The sequence below is a fragment of the Oncorhynchus clarkii genome, chromosome 3 (genome assembly GCF_045791955.1).
Source record: "Oncorhynchus clarkii lewisi isolate Uvic-CL-2024 chromosome 3, UVic_Ocla_1.0, whole genome shotgun sequence".
Taxonomy (NCBI): Eukaryota; Metazoa; Chordata; class Actinopteri; order Salmoniformes; family Salmonidae; genus Oncorhynchus; species Oncorhynchus clarkii.
In genome coordinates this window covers 29146154-29167146 of record NC_092149.1, presented here as the reverse complement: position 1 = coordinate 29167146, position 20993 = coordinate 29146154, and the positions used below count along the sequence as shown (strand labels likewise).

Below are 20993 nucleotides of genomic sequence, written 5' to 3'. Positions count from 1 at the left end.
ACACCATTCTGTATACTTCTGGCCCTTCCTTGGACACTGTGCTATCTAACCTCCAAACAAGCTTCAATGCCATACAACACTCCTTCCGTGGCCTCCAACTGCTTTTTAATGCTAGTAAAACCAAATGCATGCTTTTCAACCGTTCGCTGCCTGCACACGCATGCCCGACTAGCATCACTACCCTGGATGGTTCCGACCTAGAATATGTGGACATCTATAAGTACCTAGGTGTCTGGCTAGACTGTAAACTCTCCTTCCAGACTCATATCAAACATCTCCAATCTAAAATCAAATCTAGAGTCGGCCTTCTATTCCGCAACAAAGCCCCCTTCACTCACGTCGCCAAACATACCCTAGTAAAACTGATTATCCTACCGACTTCGGCAAAGTCATCTACAAAATAGCTTCCAATACTCTACTCAGCAAACTGGATGCAGTTTATCACAGTGCCATCCGTTTTGTTACTAAAGCACCTTATACCACCCACCACTGCGAACTGTATGCTCTAGTCGGCTGGTCCTCGCTACATATTCGTCACCAGACCCACTGGCTCCAGGTCATCTACAAGTCCATGCTAGGTAAAGCTCCGCCTTATCTCAGTTCACTGGTCACGATGGAAACACCCACCCGTAGCATGCGCTCCAGCAGGTGTATCTTAGTGATCATCCCTAAAGCCAACACCTCATTTGGCCGCTTTTCCTTCCAGTTCTCTGCTGCCTGTGACTGGAACAAATTGCAAAAATCGCTGAAGTTGGAGACTTTTATCTCCCTCACCAACTTTAAACATCTGCTATCTGAGCAGCTAACCGATCGCTGCAGCTGTACATAGTCCATCGGTAAATAGCCCACCCAATTTACCTACCTCATCCCCATACTGTTTTTATTTATTTACTTTTCTGCTCTTTTGCACATCAGTATCTCTACCTGCACATGACCATCTGATCATTTATCACTCCAGTGTTAATCTGCTAAATTGTAATTATTCGCCTACCTCCTCATGCCTTTTGCACACAATGTATAGACTCTTTTTTTTCTTTTTTTCTGCTGTGTTATTGACTTGTTTATTGTTTACTCCATGTGTAACTCTGTGTTGTCTGTTCACACTGCTTTGCTTTATCTTGGCCAGGTCGCAGTTGTAAATGAGAACTTGTTCTCAACTAGCCTACCTGGTTAAATAAAGGTGAGAAAAAAAAGGAAAAAAAATCAGACCAATTGAATTTACCACAGGTGGACTCCAATAAACCTGTTTTCGCTTTGTCATTATGGGGTTTTGTGTGTAGATTGATGAAGGGGAAACATAAATTAATCCATTTTAGAATAAGGCTGTAACGAAATGTGGAAAAGGTGAAAAAGTGAAGGGGTCTGAATATTTTCAGAATGCACTGTATAAGCACACACATTGCTTCATGTAATAAAGCCTCTCTTGAAAAAGCCAGACCTTGACCCAGAAAATATAAAAAACTATCGGCCTATATTGAATCTTCCATTCCTATCAAAAATGTTAGAAAAGGCTGTTGCGCAGCAACTCACTGCCTTCCTGAAGACAAACAATGTATACGAAATGCTTCAGTCTGGTTTTAGACCCCATCATAGCACTGAGACTGCACTTGTGAAGGTGTTAAATAACCTTTCAATGGCATCAGACCGAGGCTCTGCATCTGTCCTTGTGCTCCTAGACCTCAGTGCTGCTTTTGATACCATCGATCACCACATTCTTTTGGAGAGATTGGAAACCCAAATTGGTCTACACGGACAAGTTCTGGCCTGGTTTAGATCTTATCTGTCGGAAAGATATCAGTTTGTCTCTGTGAACGGTTTGTCCTCTGACAAATCAACTGTAAATTTCGGTGTTCCTCAAGGCTCCGTTTTAGGACCACAGTTGATTTGTCAGAGGACAAACCGTTCACAGAGACAAACTGATATCTTTCCGACAGATAAGATCTAAACCAGGCCAGAACTTGTCCGTTTTCACTATATATTTACCTCTTGGGGATGTCATTCGAAAACATAATGTTAACTTTCACTGCTATGCGGACGACACACAACTGTACATTTCAGTGAAGCCCCAAAATTGCCCTCGCTAGAAGCCTGTGTTTCAGACATAAGGAAGTGGATTGCTGCAAACTTTCTACTTTTAAACTCGGACAAAACAGAGATGCTTGCTTTAGGTCCCAAGAAACAAAGAAATCTTCTGTTGAATCTGACAATTAATCTTAATGTTTGTACAGTCGTCTCAAATAAAACTTTGAAGGACCTGGGCGTTACTCTGGACCCGGATCTCTCTTTTGACGAACATATCAAGACTGTTTAAAGGACAGCTTTTTTCCATCTACGTAACATTGCAAAAATCAGAAACTTTCTGTCCAAAAACGATGCAGAAAAATGAATCCATGCTTTTGTTACTTCTAGGTTAGACTTCTGCAATGCTCTACTTTCCGGCTACCCGGATAAAGCACTAAATAAACTTCAGTTAGTGCAAAAACACGGCTGCTAGAATCCTGACTAGAACCAAAAAATGTGATCATATTACTCCAGTGCTAGCCTCCCTACACTGGCTTCCTGTCAAGGCAAGGGCTGATTTCAAGGTTTTACTGCTAACCTATAAAGCATTACATGGGCTTGCTCCTACCTATCTCTCTAATTTGGTCCAGCCGTACATACCTACACGTACGCTACGGTCACAAGACGCGGGCCTCCTAATTGTCCCTAGAATTTCCAAGCAAACAGCTGGAGGCAGGGCTTTCTCCTATAGAGCTCCATGTTTATGGAATGGTCTGCCTACCCATGTGAGAGACACAAACTCGGTCTCAACCTTTAAGTCTTTACTGAAGACTCATCTCTTCAGTGGGTCATATGATTGAGTGTAGTCTGGCCCAGGAGTGTGAAGGTGAACGGAAAGGCTCTGGAGCAACGAACCGCCCTTGCTGTCTCTGCCTGGCCGGTTCCACTCTCTCCACTGGGATTCTCTGCCTCTAACCGTATTACAGGGGCTGAGTCACTGGCTTACTGGTGCTCTTTCATGCCGCCCCTAGGAGGGGTGCTTTACTTGAGTGGGTTGAGTCACTGATGTGATCTTCCTGTCTGGGTTGGCACCCCCCCTTGGGTTGTGCCGTGTCGGAGATCTTTGTGAGCTATACTCGGCCTTGTCTCAGGATGGTAAGTTGGTGGTTGAAGATATCCCTCTAGTGGTGTGGGGGCTGTGCTTTGGCAAAGTGGGTGGGGTTATATCCTTCCTGTTTGGCCCTGTCTGGAGGTGTCATCGGATGGGGCCACAGTGTCTCCTGACCCCTCGTGTCTCAGTGTCCAGTATTTATGCTGCAGTAGTTTGTGTCGGGGGCTAGGGTCAGTTTGTTATATCTGGAGTACTTCTCCTGTCCTATCCGGTGTCCTGTGTGAATTTAAGTATGCTCTCTCTAATTCTCTCTTTCTTTCTCTCCCTCGGAGGACCTAAGCCCTAGGACCATGCCTCAGGACTACCTGAAATGATGATTCCTTGCAGTCCCCAGTCCACCTGGCCGTGCTGCTGCTCCAGTTTCAACTGTCTGTGATTATTATTATTTGACCATGCTGGTCATTTATGAACATTTGAACATCTTGGCCATGTTCTGTTATAATCTCCACCCGGCACAGCCAGAAGAGGACTGGCCACCCCACATAGCCTGGTTCCTCTCTAGGTTTCTTCCTAGGTTTTGGCCTTTCTAGGGAGTTTTTCCTAGCCACCATGCTTCTACACCTGCATTGCTTGCTGTTTGGGGTTTTAGGCTGGGTTTCTGTACAGCACTTTGAGATATCAGCTGATGTACGAAGGGCTATATAAATACATTTGATTTGATTTGATGAGAACCAGCAAACTAAAGTTGAAATAATTTTGCATGATATTATCAGATAAACAAAATACATTTTTAAAAACATAATTCAGGATTGCCAATTGATCTAATGTAATTTCTTATCAATATTTTGGTCAAGTACCAGGATAAACTAAATTAAATGTGCAGTCTTCCAACCTAATTCCATATGTACCGTGATTTAAGATGGAACACAATATGATGTAAATTTGATTTGTCTGACCAACCAGCCAACTGGGCTGCTTATCCATGACCTCTGAACTCTTTAGTTTTCCAGTTGGCTGGTGGAGGACAGCACCTTCACTTGACCCCTCGGCCTGTATGGTAATGCCATGTAGGGGGAGGGGCAGTTATTTGAGAGGAGAGAGGCCACACAACACGAGCTCAAGGCCAGTGTCCTCTAACTATGTACCAGCCTGCCTTAGCTATGTTTGCGCATCTTTGTATACAAACTACTGCCCTCTATTCCTTCATTAAACTCTAAGTCCATCCATCCGCCTATCTTGTTGTCAATAGTATTAACATGCCTGCCAACAGTGTCTAACTGTATGCATACAGGCAGGCAGAACATATTCAAAGTCTTTGCAGCCATCTGTACATCTGTGTGAAGTGCTTAGAATTCAATTCGCAGGCTTCCTATATGCTGTGCACATAGATGTTATCAATCTACCATAACAGATACAGTAGCAGATTTCCAGGCTGCGCTCCAAAAGCCTGTGAAAGCATGGGAGTGCTGTGATCAGAGTGGGGCTCAATTAGCTACTGTTGTGGGTGTTGGGAATGGGGCCGGGGGGCGAGTGGGGCCAAATCCTCTCCTCCAGGCCCAGCTGGGGGATTAGGAGGGTTTCCTGTCCCTTGGCTGACCCTTCAAACCCTGCCCAGATGTCCTGAACCACCCCTGAACCCACTCTTAACTCTCTCAAGACAAAGCATTCAGGTGACACCTCTTATCTCAATGGCTCCCTCTTATCTCTCTCTCTTGCTCAGCCTCTGAACGGCTTTCCCTGCCCTCGAGTCTTGAGAGAGGGTGTTCGGAGTGTCGACTATCCCTCGACTGGACTCGCGGTCTGGGGTTCTGAAAGACTTAAGGATGGAAATGAGTCTCTTGGTTTCAATCCTCTGCTGCATGCCTGCTGCAAGGTGTTTAAGAATAGCTTACCAAGGTCGAGAGCCACTGACAACCTCTATCTGTATGAAGTTAAATGAAGAAAGGAAAAGTTGGTCTGTATACCGGTCTGTGACTCTGTTCAAGAATGTGTCTGTGACCACGCTAACCTCGTGCGGTGCAGGTCTTCAGAAGTTGATGGTGGTCCTTGAGGGGTCTCAAGGGTGACCCTGCTCCAAAGGACAGACACTTGGCAGGGTAATGACCACCCAAAGGGAACCCTATTGATGTCTAAGAGGGCATGGAGAGATGACCGGATTAGGACTCCGGGTCAGATGCTGGGATTAGCATCCAAAATGGCTTTTATTATTTCTTACACATATTACCAGAAAGGTCCATAGTATTTTTATGAAATGTCCAAGTATTTCCTTATAGACCTGAGATACCAAACTGTTTACACTGTTTAACTAAAATGGAGTCTATTACAGATGGGAATATAATAGCCCCATATCTTCATCAAGGTTTGACAGTTTCAGTGTTGGATCAGTGCTACACATGCATGTATTCTTGTTTCCGTCACAATACAGTACACATCTTGTCCTGCCCTCACATTTAGCCAAATATATGTATATATTATAATACATCTTCCTCCATCTCTATACAATGTTCTCTGTTCTTTTTTCATTTGCTTTTCTTAATCCTCCTCCTCTATTTACCCTCGCCACCACCCTGCCTCTCCATCCCTTTATTTCTGCCCTCTTCCTCATTCCCTCCTCTCCCTTCTCCTCCTCCTCCTCTCCCTCTGTCATTACAGGGCAGTCAGAGTTTTAGGGACCCAGTGAGCTGTGAAATCGCGCAAATTGCTGTTGCTTTACGTCTGGCCCAGCGACAGAGGGAGAGAAAGAGAAAAGGAGTGAGAGAAAAGAGGAGGGAGAGAGAGATTTTCTGCTCCAACACTTCTGAATCTTTTCTGCCCCCCTTATTCAAACACACGGACACACAAGCACACGCACAGCTGCAAGACTGCATATCTCCCCCCTACCACCTCCATCTACTCTCAACATACAAGTCCTTCACCCCCCACGATAAGACACCTCCACCACTTTGCTTTAGTATCCGGGTCACAGAACAACTTGGTGAAGCAGCCTCAAGAGCGTTAAAGCCCCTAGACCTGGGAGAGTCATTTCAGCCACTTCTAATGAAAAGAACGCTTCCCCTAACACCCAGGTCACAAAAAGGCTAAAAAAGAACATGCTGTGACTGTGTTTGCACTTGTGATGACTCCATGTTTCTTTTCTATTTCAGTCAGGCAGTAAGACCTAAGCAGGATATGTATACAACATACCTGACTTTACCTTTTTGGTCCATCCTTCTAATGATCAAGAAATGTCCAAAGCTATCATTTTTCATGTTATATTTTTGGTTGTCTATTGTTATACTTGTAATTCCACCCCAATCTATCCCATACTTTCTGCTCACAACAATTGATTTAGATTTCCATGCATATCCATAACCTGAAATGCTATGAGCCAGCAAACCACATTATATGCATATATCCACATCAATTTGTAAAGATATTCCCATAAAACTTTCTGGCTTTATTTTGATGATATAATGCACCTGTGCATATATGATGGACCGTCCGTCAAAGCCTGGTTGGTACCTACAGCATTGGAGCAATGGGCAACTTTCTTCCCATATGTCCATATTATTTGCTGTATACTACCATCATGTGGAGAAAAGCTGCTACTGCAAGTTGGCCCTTTTATTTCAATATTTGCAATGCCTATGCACACTAACAGGGCACCACACTCACACACCCTGTCACTCCAACACACCCGCACGCCAACTCACATGCAAGCTGCTGCTACTCTGTCTATCTTATATCCCGTTGCCTAGTCCCCTTACCCTTATACCTGTCTACCTCCATCACTGCAGTATCCCTGCACATGCATAGTATTGGAACTGACTTTTTAAATATGTCCTGTATATAGTATGCCTACTTACTTGCTTTACGGTGTATTTCATATTGCTTATTAGTATTTCTCGTGTGTTCCTTTCTAGTGATACATTGTTATTGATTAATGCATTGTTGGGTTTTGAGTTTGCAAAAAAGGCATTTCACTGTACTTGCGCATGTGACATTAAAACGTGAAACTTGAAACAAAATCAGTATTGAGTTAGCTACCACTAGACGACGCTGTGACTTCGCCACCACCTTTAAAATACATGCGGAAGTGAATGTTGTTTGGAGATAATCAACATGAACTGGGTCTGTTGTTTTATTTTCTCTACTATTAACGTGTTCTTTTGAAATACCGCCGGTTCGTTCTCTTACCAATTTGTTATTATCTCATCACCTGCGTTAGAAGCGGTCGGATAGCACTGCTGGGTGCACATGCAGTCTTTAGTGGCCGGCTTTCATGTTGAAAAAAAATGAATTATTTCCATAGTAGAGCAACGTTCTCCTTTTTGCAAAATGAAGACGACGCTCGTGCAGTCGAACATGCAGTTAGAACAGCGATACATACAGTTGTGAGTGTTATTTCTAGTATCAACAGTGCCAAAATACAAGAATATCAAAGTAAGTTGGCCGAGAAGGACAAAGAAAACGAAACGCTGAAACGCAAAGTTAAAACAGCAGAACGAGAGATCACAGCATTGCGAGGCTCCTTTGAATTTTCTGGAAATGAATGTCATCAAGTCAGGTCAAGCACTTATACACTTTCACCAGAAATGCAAAGAGGGAAACCAATTTGCCCTGAAAACGAGGTGTCAAGCAGAGCTGATTGGAGAATAGATTTCCCCAGTGAGTATTGTCCCGATTTGATTTTATCCCAATATTTAACTCTTTGACATACACTTACCAACCCCTGCTTTTGTCCAAATATCTTTGTTTTGATCACAGGTCTTGGTGGAAGGACTCCTCCACAGGTTTTTTCCCAGTGCAAAGTCACAGCTGTTCCCACTGGGGCATCAACTATTTATATGTCCCATCACCAGAACCCTTCCTCCCATTCTGCAGAAGAGTCTGGGCTTTTAGCAGAGCGAACCAGAGGCCAGTCCCCATCACCAAGTCCAGTCACCAGACCAGTGATAAAAGAGGAGCCCTCTGACATTGAGACATTCTACATTAAATGGGAGATGAGTGAGGAGGGCATTGGGGAGCAACGGGAAGGCCTAGGCCCGACACACGTCCTGGGAAAAGAGTACGAAGCCCAGCAGAGGGGTGGAACTCCAACCATGCAAAGAGATGGAACTCACCCTGTTGCTGGTAGCCAGAGTGGACATGAGTATGGGGAGAGACCAGCCAGGCATCTGAAAAGTATGCATGTGAAATGATATACATATATTTTTTTAATTCAGGTTTAACAGGATCATGCCAACGACAATATGGTTCTATTGTCTCAGATAGGCTGTCAAGCGCAGAGACACAGCGGAGGTTCAGAGAGAGAGTCCGTGCTGACCCTGAGAAGTTCCGGGCCTACAAGGAGAAGGAACGACGCAGGTAAATAGGTTACAGTACCTTTCACTTCTACAGTCTGGATGTCCACCTTCAATACAGTCGTGAGGAGAATATTGACATTAACGTGAATACAATTAATCTTAATTCCATTGTCCTGCATGGAGACGTTCATTTCATAGACATTTGAAAACAGAGCATGCAACATGTTTAACGTTGTGATCATGTGTATTTGTTATAATATCTGTGTTCATACTCACTCCTTTTTTCCCCAGGAATCAGCAGAGGAAGGTGTCGATATCAGATTTACCTGAAGAGACCCGCAGATTGAAGAGAGAGGCCTGGAGAGAAGCATCCAGACGATGTCGTGCCCGCAAAATGTCCTCCCTCCAGACGAACCTCACACAGCCCTGCCACCTCCCCCAGAACACAGAGACACCTGGGTGGACTAGGGGACACTGCAGGGGCAGGCAGTAGGGTAGAATTCTGCGGGGGGGGGGGGGGGGGATTAGGCCTGCACAGATGAGTTTAGGCTACTGAACAAAGATGGGGATTTGGGGATCATAATTGTTGATATCTCCTTTGTTGAGGGAATGATTTCGGTATCATATTCTAACAATCCAGTTATTCAATGAATTGGTTGGGGCTGTTAATGTTGTATGTTATTTTTTATTTTTTTTAGAAATGTCAATAAATTAGTTCATTGTACACCTATTGCTATTTGATTATTCACTGATTTACCACTAGATGGTGCTGTGATTGAGCTACCACAAACACATTTGACACGTGACGCGCGCGTTCAACACGGCGGAAGTGTACTGCGAGGTAAACATTTAGCTGTAATACAGTTGCTCTCTAAAACATGTCAAATTCTTTTTTTTCCGAATATTTTATGAAAGTGCATTTGAAATACCACACTTTAGTCCGCTTTCTCTCTTCGACAATATTGTCACTGACGTGTTACAAACTGACCCACACATCGGTAAAGTTGTTGGCTGCTGTTTAGCCAGCTGAGCTAGCTAGTAACGTTACAGTGCCACAGACAAAAGGGTTAGCTAGCTAGTTATCAGTATCTTTGGTATCTTTGGCTTCACTCTCAGTGACTTGGCCAACTTAACAAACTTGGTAGCGTTAGGCTGTGTGGGTGATTTTTTTTATTTTTATCTCCCTAGTAGAGCAATGAATTCCTGTTTACAAAACGAAGAAAACGCTCGTGCAGTGGAAAATGCTATCAGAACAGCGGTAAATACTGTCATGGATGTTATTTACAATATGAACAGTACCAAAATACTGGAATATGAAAGGAAGGTGGTCGAGAGGGACAAAGAAAATGAAACGCTTAAATGTAAGCTTAAAAAAGCTGAAGAGGAATTAACAGCATTTCGAGTAGGCCTATCTTTTGAATTTTCTGCACTTTCACCAGGAAGAGATTTTGGGAAACCGATGTGCAATGAGAACGAGGTGGGAAGCGAAACTGATTGGAGAATGGATTTCCCCAGTGAGTAGCTCTGTCCTAATTGCTTGGTTATCAGCAGTTCATAATACTGTACATTCCCACTCAGGTCACCGGTGCATAAATGTCAGTGTGTACATCATTATAGACACTATGATATGATGAATGCATTCATAGTTGATATTCCCTATATGCTAAAGTTATGCCATTCCCAATACTGGGACAAATCTGGTACATGACAGAAAATGTTTTCTCATGAGGTCATGTAGCTAACTACCCTACTTGCCTCAGTATATGTTCTGCAGATTATCATTGTGTACTAGGTACTGCCCCATTTAGCATTGCAACGCCTATGATGAGACATCTTCTTGTTCATGGTAACTGATCTGCTGGTAAAGGCTACTTGAACATGTCTATGCTCAAACCTGGCCAGTTTGAGACCAACCCCAGCTTTAGATACAATGTATTTGTTTCAATCCCAGGTCTCAATGCAGGGACTCCTGGGCTTTCAGCAGAGAGAACCAGAGGCCAGTCCCCATCAGCCACTCCAGTCACCAGCCCAGTGATAAAAGAGGAGCCTGCTGACACTGGGTCCTTCTACATCAAATGGGAGATGAGTGAGGAGAGCATTGCTGAACAACAGGAGGGCTTAGGCCCGATGCACGTCTTGGGGAAAGAGTCTGATGGAACGTCTTCTGTTGCTGGTAGCCAGAGTCCAGGCGATAGACGTTCAGAACTGTCTGAGGAGACATCGACAGAGCGTGTGAAAAGTATGCTTGTGTGTCTTGTCTCTGTCCTTTTTCTGTTTTTTTTTTATAGTGTAGTGGTGAGGGTTATTGTAAAGTTGTAAGGGGTTTTATGGATTTAAAAACAACTGTCTGCTATGCAGTTCATGGTAAACTCCAAGTTAAATTCAGGTTTAAGAGGATCATGCCAATAACAATACGGTTCTATTGTCTCTTGACATCAGGGAGGCTGTCAAGCGCTGAGACACAGCGGCAGTACAGAGAGAGAATCCGTGCTGACCCTGAGAAGTTGCGGGCCTACAAGGAAAGGGCAAAATGCAGGTATGACCTTTCATCCACACAGTCTGGCTGTCCACAATTGCACTTAAATTGTGATTCAATTTAGTTAAGTTGTCTTGCAAAACTTGGAGCATGTAATATTTCTGACATGTTTAGCATATTTTAGTGCTTTTTATAGGCCTGGATTCTGGGTTGTCAATTATTTTTATCAGTGCTGTGAAAGACTGTCACAAATCCACAGTAAAATACCTTCAGTGTGTTTTGCAGTGTAACACAGTAGATTACATTACAATTAGTGATGCACCGATATGACATTTTTGGCCGATACCGATATCCAATATTTTCCTTGCCAAAAAAGCCCCGATACCAATATTACAATTTTTTGCGGCCTTTTAAGCATTCTAGTAGTGGACACAGCGGTCTAAGGCACTGCATCTCAGTGCAAGAGGCGTCACTATAGTCTTTGGTTCGAATCCAGCCTGTATTACATCCGGCCCGTGATTGGAAGTCCATAGGGCGGCGCACAATTGGCCCAGCGTCGTTCGGGGTAGGCCGTCATTGTAAATAAGAAATTGTTCTTAACTGATTTTGTTGGAATTTACGCATGTCCCCATTACCAGTAAAACATCAAAACCTATTTCTTTCACTTACTTGCTGTGCCGTTTCATTGTTTATTTGTTCAGTCGTGTCTTTCTCAACCAGGATTTCTCATACTATGAAACACCATTTGGGTCTTTGCGTGTTAAATAACACTATTTGAAGTGTCAAATAAACTTGTTGACCAATCAGGACCTGAACATGACTGCACGTCACATAATTATTTAACGCGTTCATACATTTTTTACATAGTGTAATCAATGTATAATAACTATCACTCGTATTTCATATGTCACAACGATTCATTGATACGTATGCTATGATGCTGGTAAAGTTGTCTCGCGCACCTACAGTGCTGGTCATAAAAGCTAGCTAGCTCATGGATGCAAACAATGTTCTTCCCTTAAAACATAGCAAAACGTTTCAGTAGCTATAGTTAGCTAGCTAACTATATAGCTAGGTGTCATCATCTGAAATAACCCTAATTGATAAGACAGTTCTGATTAATGGTGGTCAGACCCATCTATGTGAAGCTAGCCACAATAAGGATTAACCACAATAGTCTACTTTGCGGTTAGCCTTCAAAATAAAAGTATAATTAACAGTGATGCAAATTAATACAAATAGTAGAATTATAATTGAATAGATCATGCTAAACGAGGTTGGAATGTTGTTATATAAAATCAACAGAAGACAATAATTTGTTAATTTGACAAATCTGTTGAAATCACACTATATGTATTAAACTTTAGAATTGCATTGGGGGCATACTTATTTCACTGTACAGCCTTACCTATGGATTCTGGATCAATGACATGGGGTATCAGTCTACTCAGTGACACCCAGAGAACATTAGCGTCGTAGCTCTTATTGCGGTACTCTGAAACAACTGTGAATTGAGCCACATTTATTGTCAGTCTATGTGAACACTATTCATTAGGAAAAACAATACTGCATGGATGTTTTTCAAATCAAATCAAATTTTATTTGTCACATACACATGGTTAGCAGATGTTAATGCGAGTGTAGCGAAATGCTTGTGCTTCTAGTTCCGACAATGCAGTAATAACCAACAAGTAATCTAGCTAACAATTCCAAAACTACTACCTTATAGACACAAGTGTAAGGGGATAAAGAATATGTACATAAAGATATATGAATGAGTGATGGTACAGAGCGGCATAGGCAAGATACAGTAGATGGTATTGAGTGCAGTATATACATATGAGATGAGTATGTAAACAAAGTGGCATAGTTAAAGTGGCTAGTGATACATGTATTACATAAAGATGCAGTAGATGATATAGAGTACAGTATATACATATACATATGAGATGAATAATGTAGGGTATGTAAACATTATATTAGGTAGCATTGTTTAAAGTGGCTAGTGATATATTTTACATCATTTCCCATCAATTCCCATTATTAAGTTTGAGTGTGATAACTCTGAGGAGGATGTTGTAGAAAACTATATTGGGTATTAAGTAGACTGATACCCCATTTCATTGATCCCCAATCCTTAGGCAAAGCTGTACAGTGCAATATGAATGTCAATACACACAATAGGTTGACTGAGCAGGTGTTTTCACACAGTCACAGTCCAAGGATAAGAGCTACAATGCTAATATTTGCGTAACATTTTCACATGTGTGTTCTGTGGGTGTCACCGAGTAGACTGATACCCCATTTCATTGATTCACATTCCAACCTTGTTTAACATTATTTAGTCTAAATATGGCATGATTCCACCTTCTGCATCACTTTCAAAGATGTACTTTTATTTTGAAGGCAAACAGCAAATTCCACTATTGTGCTTAATCGTTATTGTGGCTAGCTTCACTACACATAACCCGGGTCCACAGTCCGGTCGAGCGTCACTAGCCAGATGAAGCTAGCTGGCTGCTTATAACATTAGCTTTGGGCAACAGGGTTAAGTAGCTGGCTAGCTATTTATTTTCATGAACTGAAGTTCAATTTCAATAGGCGAACAAGAAGTGGCTACCTAGCTAATACTTACTCACAAGTATTCTTAAATCATTTCTAAGAATAATGAAAATTACTGCAATTTGTACTGGTCATTGTTTTCAGGCTGGTTGTATTGGTGCTAGCTTGGTACCGAGCTAAAGGTACCTAGCTACCCCAGAAGTTATGGTTGAACAAATAATGCTTTATTACCATCGCGCTATTGTAAACACATCGTTCGTGGCCGGTATTTGCTTGTTTGCAGACTTTTTCTGTACAGCTTTGACAGTGCTACTGATAGTAGTGGTGGCGCTTGGCTTGCATGTGCAAATTCAGAACACACAACGTTCTACAATAGAACTGTTATTTGACGTGTCAAATTAAAAGCTTTATTTATTTAACACGTCAAATAGTGTTATTTTTATATATTTTTTGACACGCGAAGACCCAAGCGTTCCATAGTATGTCGTGAAGCTAATACCAGTGACGCTATTACTGTGTAACTCTGGTAGGGCAACGTGTGTACCGGTGCTCAACCAGTCGGCGAAAGCCAACATCACCCACGACAGAGAACAGTTGATTGTCAGGGGCAATGAATTCCATTATCTTGGCGTCAATAGATTTTGCCTTTGAGTTGTCTCACAGAAATGTTCTTACTCTTTGAAAGGACTTCTCGACTTGTTGACTGCTCGACTTGGCGTCATTACGTTATATAGTTATGCACGTCAGCTTTGACATCAGTTTTGCACATCAGCATTAAACTAGACATCGGCCGATACCATGTTGGCATTTTTAGCTAATATCGTCCGATTCCGATATGTTCACCGATATATCGTGCATCCCTAATTACAGTATAGGACATTTTTTCAAGGCGGGAAAACAATACTGTAATCTTCCATAATATAAAGCTTGCTCTTATATTACTGTAACATTACTGTACTTCACATAAAAACATATTTACTGTTAAGAGCGTTGGGCCAGTAAACGAAAGGTCACTGGTTCAAATCCTCGAGCTGACTAGGTGAAAAATGTGTCTGTATCCTTGCGCAAGGGACTTAACCCTAACTGATCCTTTAAGTCGCTCTGGATAAGAGCGTCTGATAAATTACAATTGTGTTAAAATCAACCCTGCTTCACTGTCGGGAGACATTCAGATATTTTTATTCAAATATTTTAATAGATATTTATAGATATATATATATATATATAAGATCTGCATACAGTATAAATGGAAAAGGTGTATGGTCTAACTGGACACTATGTTGAGCCAATTCAGCTCAGATGTCTTGGTTCCGATGCAACAGGCAGGGAGGGATCTACTGACAGAAGCGTATCCTATCAAAGAGACTGACACCTATTCTTGGACTGTCAACGGTGAAAGACCAGTACAAAATGATCCACTTTGTTGCTAATGAGGACATGACAAATGGTCAAATTTGAAAGAAAATTGACTTTTTACAAGAGCCTCCCATCATCATTGTCAATAATTCTCTACCAGGATTCATTGGAGGTACCAAATCCTCTTGGCTCATGCAAAAATAAACATATAATAACATATTGGCTTTGTATAGCACTGTGAACACTTGCCACACAAGCAACCATCAATTTATCCCATGCAATTGGTATTGCTTTTTAGGGAGGATGATGATTATGATGAGGATTGGATCAGCAACTTTCATGTCCCTTGGCAGCAGACGCCTGAAAGCCTCAGGCGAGCCATTGCAGAGGGACGAAGAGTCGAGGCGGCAGATAGGCGGCTGATGGTGAGGATCACCGTTGATGCAATGCGTGTACACTGCCTCAACCCCAACAAGAAAGTATGTTCAGAAATTGCCAAAGCTATAGTTTCAGAATATCCAGAGAGCTTTGCAGACCTGTCAAAAGAAGGGGAACTGCTTAGCAGAAGGTACTCCTCCTTGCTCACCCAAATAAAGACCAGAGTGGAGCATGTGAACCGGAACACTGAAAATAGAATACGCAGACCCAAGACGAGCAAAAAGGGGGAAAACGGCAACAGACAAGTCAAAACAGCAAGAACAAAAGTGGACAGTTATGGGTGCATCAACTGGCACCCACAGGACCTTCCAGAAGGAGAAACTCCTGACTCCCTGGAAAATAAGAGACAGATTATGGCCACCATTTTCAACAGTGCAAGTCCCAGAGGTGTGGACAGGGGAGACGTGGATGAATTCATGAGGCTTACGTACATTAACCAACGCCACATGATAAATGCATGGCCAGCCCCAAGCATTGGTGACGTCAAGGAACAATGGCCTTTTCTTTTTACCAAGAGATGGCTCTGCGCCCACTTCCACATGCTCACTGGAGTTGAGATCGACCGCTGTCTCAGTGACGCTCTCCAGAGCAAAGGAAAGACCATTGTCAATTTCTTCCGAAGTCAGAAACCCAACTGGAGGAGAGGCATCCAAAGTCTCCTCAATGACATTGAAGGTGACGTCAGTGGAAACCTCACAGCCTGTGCTGCCATTCTTCTGGTGCTGTCCCACTTCAGAGAGAAAGAGGACTCTCTCTTCCTCTTGGCTGATGTAAGTTATTGTGTGTGTGATTTTATTCAAATAAAAAACGTAATCTGATTGTTTTATACTGGGACTATATACATTATACTGTGCTTTTACACACATGATTGATCATATCAAGATTCAACAACCTTCTTCTCTTTGTGTTTAATGTAGGTGAATGACACCCAGATGGATGTAGAGGCTCAGTTGCATTTGCCGGCCACTCCAAGACTTATCATGCTTGGTAATGACAGCATTTTGTGTATGGACTGGAGATGATCATATTCTTAAATCAGATTATGTCGACGGTGGGGCTAGATAAACCACCAGAAATACATACTGGTACTTAACTAATGTTAATACTGCACAGAAGATTAGAGCAATACGATTAATTCTAGTCTAATACTGTAATCTTTAATTGTGGTGGAACAGAAATATATTGTGTAGGACTATATTAAAGAAATATATTGTTTAACACATTCATTATTACTGTGTACTTCAGGGAGTTCCCTGCTGGCTTCATCTAAGTGGATGGTGTCGATCGAGGGGAGAGTGGTCTGTGTTTTGGATAATCAGTCCAACTTTGCTGCTGCCCTCTCTGTGCTCTTCGGATGTTTCTACGTGTTCAATACAGAGTACCAGGAGACAGCCTCAGCAACACTGGAGCTTATTCAGAGGCAAGTATTGAACATTTATTGATCCAGCACTTACATTTGTCTTGCATGCCTTGCAGTTACATTTCGTCTTTGCGCATCTCAGTGTTGAGACTTGCCTAGTGTTGCAAAGGGAGGGTATAATACTGGAAACTTTTGTTTACCAGTAAACTGCCAGCTTTTTGGTATCGTCAAGGATTTTATTTAATCTATTACAATACATACAGTGGCCCTTTTGGGTACCTCAGATTATCACAGGTGTCTGTAATTATCTCTGGCCCTCTGTGTGGCCTTATCACATTTAAATATATGAAATAATTCAAGAAGAATATTTTAAAATAGAAAAACAAAGCTGTAAAACATCCTAAATATAAACCATTAACTTAGTGAATACCATTGGTGTTTCATATGAGGGTTTCAGCATGAAGTAGCCTTTTATATATTTTTACACACTTATTTATTTTACTATGTCAGTATTTTTACCTTGTCAGCTCAGGGATTAGATTTTACAACCTTTCAATTACTAGTCCAACGCTCTAACCACTAGGCTACCTGGCACCCCGTATGTATTTGTTGTCAATGTTTTGGCGTCAAACTGGTGACAGTTGTTAAAAAGTCAATCTTTGATGCTTTTTTCATTAATTAGGCTCTTTTCTCTTGAACCATGTCTACTAGAAACTCATGTACAATATGGACACAGATATAAAAAAAAAAAAATGAATACTATATATTTTTATTCAAGTATAAATGACCAAAGTTACAATAGATTTCCATACATTTTCTCTTAATTACCGAAATTACTGAAGATTCCGTTAGATTTCTAAATTACCCATAGCTTTGCAACCCGAATTGAAAGAGTTGTGAAAGCAATGCCTGATTGCCTAACGCTTCCATGTTGACTGTTTAGGTTTCTAGTAGGGATCAACCCAAATGAAGGAACCAAATGCTCTTCATACCTTGATTCAGAAGCCGGGGTGAGCCGCAGGACTGGAAGAGTTGTGCAAAGGAAGACCGATGCGGTTGCCACCTTCCTCAAAGACCTGACTGAATTTGAATGGTGAACCAGTTTCATAGGAGATGCAAACACACAAACAAGGATGCACATACATGATGCATAGCTTCAAATGTTATAATGTTGCTCTTGTTTAATATCAATCAATCAACACTACAGATTGCAATTGAGTTCTATCATCTATCACGATATGCATCTTGGAATAATTGTTATATGTTTCTGTTGGCTGGCCCTGTCTGTGATGGGGAAACGTGATTTTATAACTTTTATGTTATAATGATGTTCTAAATGATTACCAGAAGTGTTTTTTTTGTTGTTGACAGATTTCTTTAAGACGTTTTGTTGACTTACTGTAAACAAAATCAGTGTGATTAAATTCAGTTTTGTTCAGAACGAGTTCCCATTTCACTACAGTGTTAAAGGGGCAGTGAAGTTAAACTTGATTTTCCTGCTTTTTGTTATATTTCCACACAATGAGGTTGAAATAAAACTCAGAAATTGTAAAAATTCTGCCTGTTTTGTGTAAGAGCTGTTTGAAAATTGCCTGGAATTTAAGCCTGTTCAGGTAGGATGGAACTTTTGGCCCACATAATTTGGCCCACATCATGATCTGATTATAATAGTCCAATGATTGTTCATCTGGGTAAGGGAGTGGGTTCTAGACCATCCTATCAGCCAATCGGGTCTGTGTATGTAAATACTGTATCTTCAAATGTGTTTCCTAACGCCCACACAAACAGACTGAGCATTTTAAGGGCCAAAGGAGGCTCAGGGACATAAATGGTTAAACATACAGTATATGTTGGTGTTATTTTAATTAAATAAAAACAGTAATTTATTAGACATACAGTGGTGATTTAAAAATAGAATTACAAAGACTGCATGGGGGCTTAAGCTGTTATCTTTTTCAATATTATTTATTTGTGATAAAACATCCTGTTTTGGATTAAACTGCATTTTTCCATTGCCGATCTAGCTTGAGGATTGGAATTTGTCTACTGACAGTGCAGTGTATTTCTCTGACTGGTAGCTAATCAATTTTGCACCTTAAAGTACAGTAAAATGTTAAACAAGTTTAAATACAATAAATCAAATCTCCATTAATCCCCCATTCCTTCAACCTGTACTTGATGTGTGCGCTCTGCTGCTGAGTAGGTTATTTCATTTTTTTCCCCCTTGAATGGGATTAATAGGGAGTGGGGAGGCTATGCTTAAGGCTATCATATTATCAAAACCCACCCAATCTAGCTGATTGTAATAAGCCACACTCAGGGTCCCTGTTCAAGAGGTAATATTGACTGCAACTTCTGTTTATTGTCAAATCAAATGTGCTAACCATGTGCTCTCCTTGACGCCTTTCTGTTTGTTTCTTTGTTCATTCTTTATCACATTTAACCAACTCATGGCTCAACTGCAAACGGTTGTTAAATTATGCTTCTAAAATATGTGAGACCTGCAAAACTGTGCAGCCTTTCAAGAAATACCACAAATGACAAAATAAGGCAATGGACAAGACACTGATAGAGTGGACAAGACCGACCATCCTTTAAAACAACGTTGCCAGGTTCCTGGACTCACTTTTCATAATGGTAACCCTCCATATTTCTGGACACATTCTTAGCTTTATTCCATTTGAATTGAACTAATTCCTATTGTATTTATGATTAGCAGCCATCTGATTGAAATTATAATTCTGTAAACCCTTTTGTCTTCTGCAGCTCCGGAAAGTGCATGCTCTGGGCTTTAGGTCCGTCCTCATAGGGAAGCAGTCCCGTGGAGGCTGCTGGGGAGTAGAAATCATGATGCCCACCAACCCTCGGCCAGGTCTGGAGGAGGACTGCCTCCAGGAGCTGCTCAAATACTATGAATCTTTACTGAAGCGTAAGTTACTCTCCACTCTCAACAGCATACACAAAATACCCTGAGTGTACAAAATATTAAGGACACCTGCTCTTTACATAGACTGACCAGGTGAATCCAGGTGAAAGCTATGATCCCTTATTGATGTCACTTGTTAAATCCACTTCAATCAGTGTAGATGAAGGGGAGGAGGCAGGTTAAAGAAGGGTTTGTAAGCCTTACACAATCCATTTTTCAATTGTCGCATGTGTGCCGTTCAGGGGGTTAATGGGACAGACAAAAGAGTTAAGTGCCTTTCAACAGGGTATAGTAGTAGGTATCATTAATGTTTTGTACCGTCAGTATAGGTTCAACAGCATACATACAACAGCATATATCAACAACTCCCCTCTGTGTAGCAACACAAAGTGAAGATTGCAGAATGTATGCAACTTTATTTTATTGAAGATATACCTTGCATAAAAAATACCTTGCATTTTTCTTCAAACAGATATCCCTGTCAACCAGCCCCCCACAAACTCCACAGACGCCACCAGTGGTAGTCTCCTGGAAGGACAAGAGGGAGAAGAGGGTGACGTTAGCACTGGGGAAAGAGTGGACAAAAGGGCTGCAGATGTGGAAGTGGGAGAAGACGATGGAGATAGAACTGAGGGAGATGAAGAGGACATGGAACCTGACTACCAGCCACCTGCCAAGAAGACAAGTAGAGCGAGCTGCACTACACTACAGAGGCGTGCTCTCCAAACTCTGTTTAGCCATAATAGTATTTTTTTTTAATGTTGCGCAACAGCTGCATGCATGTTCATGTTTTCTATCAAGCATCTGCCGGTTATAGAGGCCTGATAAATAAATGACTTAAAGCAGCAAAACAGCGTCATTCATTCTTTTAATCTCCATGTGGAAGTGTACCACTCCAAACAAAATAAATAAATTTACTGAAATGTTAAACAATGACTGTCCACCAAGGTTTAGGCTTCAATTTGTGTACGGTCTGTATTTATGACGGGTTATCAAATCAAAGTTTATTTGCAGATGTTATCGCAGGTGCAGCGAATTGCTTGTGTTTATATCTCCAACAGTGCAGTGATAATACCTAGAAAACAATAAGCACATTCTCCAAAAGCAAAGGTTGGGCGGTTCTACTATGACAGCCCTAGTGTGTGTATCTGTGTTGTGGAGCCTGTGTTCATACTCATTCTCTCTTCAGGTATTATCAGAAGAGGGTGCTGATATCAGATCTACCTGAAGAGACCCAGAGACAGCAGAGGGAGGCCTGGAGAGAAGCATCCAGACGCCGTCGTGCCCGCAAAATGTCCTCCCTTCAGACGAACCCCACACAGCTCTGCCACCCCCCCCAGAACACAGACACCTGGGGGGACTAGGGGACGACGCAGGGGCAGGCAGTAGGGTGGCAAGTTTGGATAGCTACTGGACAGTCTTCTTTTGACATGCCATAAAGACCACTTACTTAAAATGAGATGTTGAGCATGGCCGGT

The 20993-nt window shown here is 41.8% G+C and overlaps 2 protein-coding genes across 4 annotated transcripts; both read left to right on the top strand.

The window, feature by feature from the left end:
• The first annotated feature begins 7172 nt into the window (after positions 1 to 7172).
• LOC139405882 (uncharacterized) lies at positions 7173 to 9121 on the top strand. 2 transcript variants are annotated; one of them, XM_071148319.1, is made up of 4 exons: positions 7173 to 7759; positions 7859 to 8275; positions 8362 to 8458; positions 8689 to 9121. In XM_071148319.1, exons 1-4 carry the CDS (start codon positions 7387 to 7389, stop codon positions 8888 to 8890), a joined length of 1089 nt encoding a protein of 362 aa, XP_071004420.1. In that variant the 5' UTR covers positions 7173 to 7386; the 3' UTR covers positions 8891 to 9121. The 2 variants fall into 2 exon arrangements, with proteins under 2 accessions (XP_071004420.1, XP_071004421.1); XM_071148320.1 differs by having other exon boundaries at positions 7194 to 7759; positions 8366 to 8458; positions 8689 to 9120.
• Positions 9122 to 9194: 73 nt separating this feature from the next.
• LOC139392621 (uncharacterized) lies at positions 9195 to 20366 on the top strand. Of its 2 annotated transcripts, XM_071140737.1 has the most exons (11): positions 9195 to 9238; positions 9586 to 9655; positions 9837 to 9911; positions 10349 to 10636; positions 10837 to 10933; positions 15090 to 15999; positions 16147 to 16216; positions 16475 to 16649; positions 17533 to 19226; positions 19356 to 19518; positions 19988 to 20366. In XM_071140737.1, the coding sequence occupies exons 3-9, from the start codon at positions 9857 to 9859 to the stop codon at positions 17684 to 17686; spliced, it is 1749 nt and encodes a 582-aa protein (XP_070996838.1). In that variant the 5' UTR covers positions 9195 to 9238; positions 9586 to 9655; positions 9837 to 9856; the 3' UTR covers positions 17687 to 19226; positions 19356 to 19518; positions 19988 to 20366. The 2 variants fall into 2 exon arrangements, with proteins under 2 accessions (XP_070996838.1, XP_070996829.1); XM_071140728.1 differs by having other exon boundaries at positions 9218 to 9911.
• The last annotated feature ends 627 nt before the right edge of the window (positions 20367 to 20993 follow it).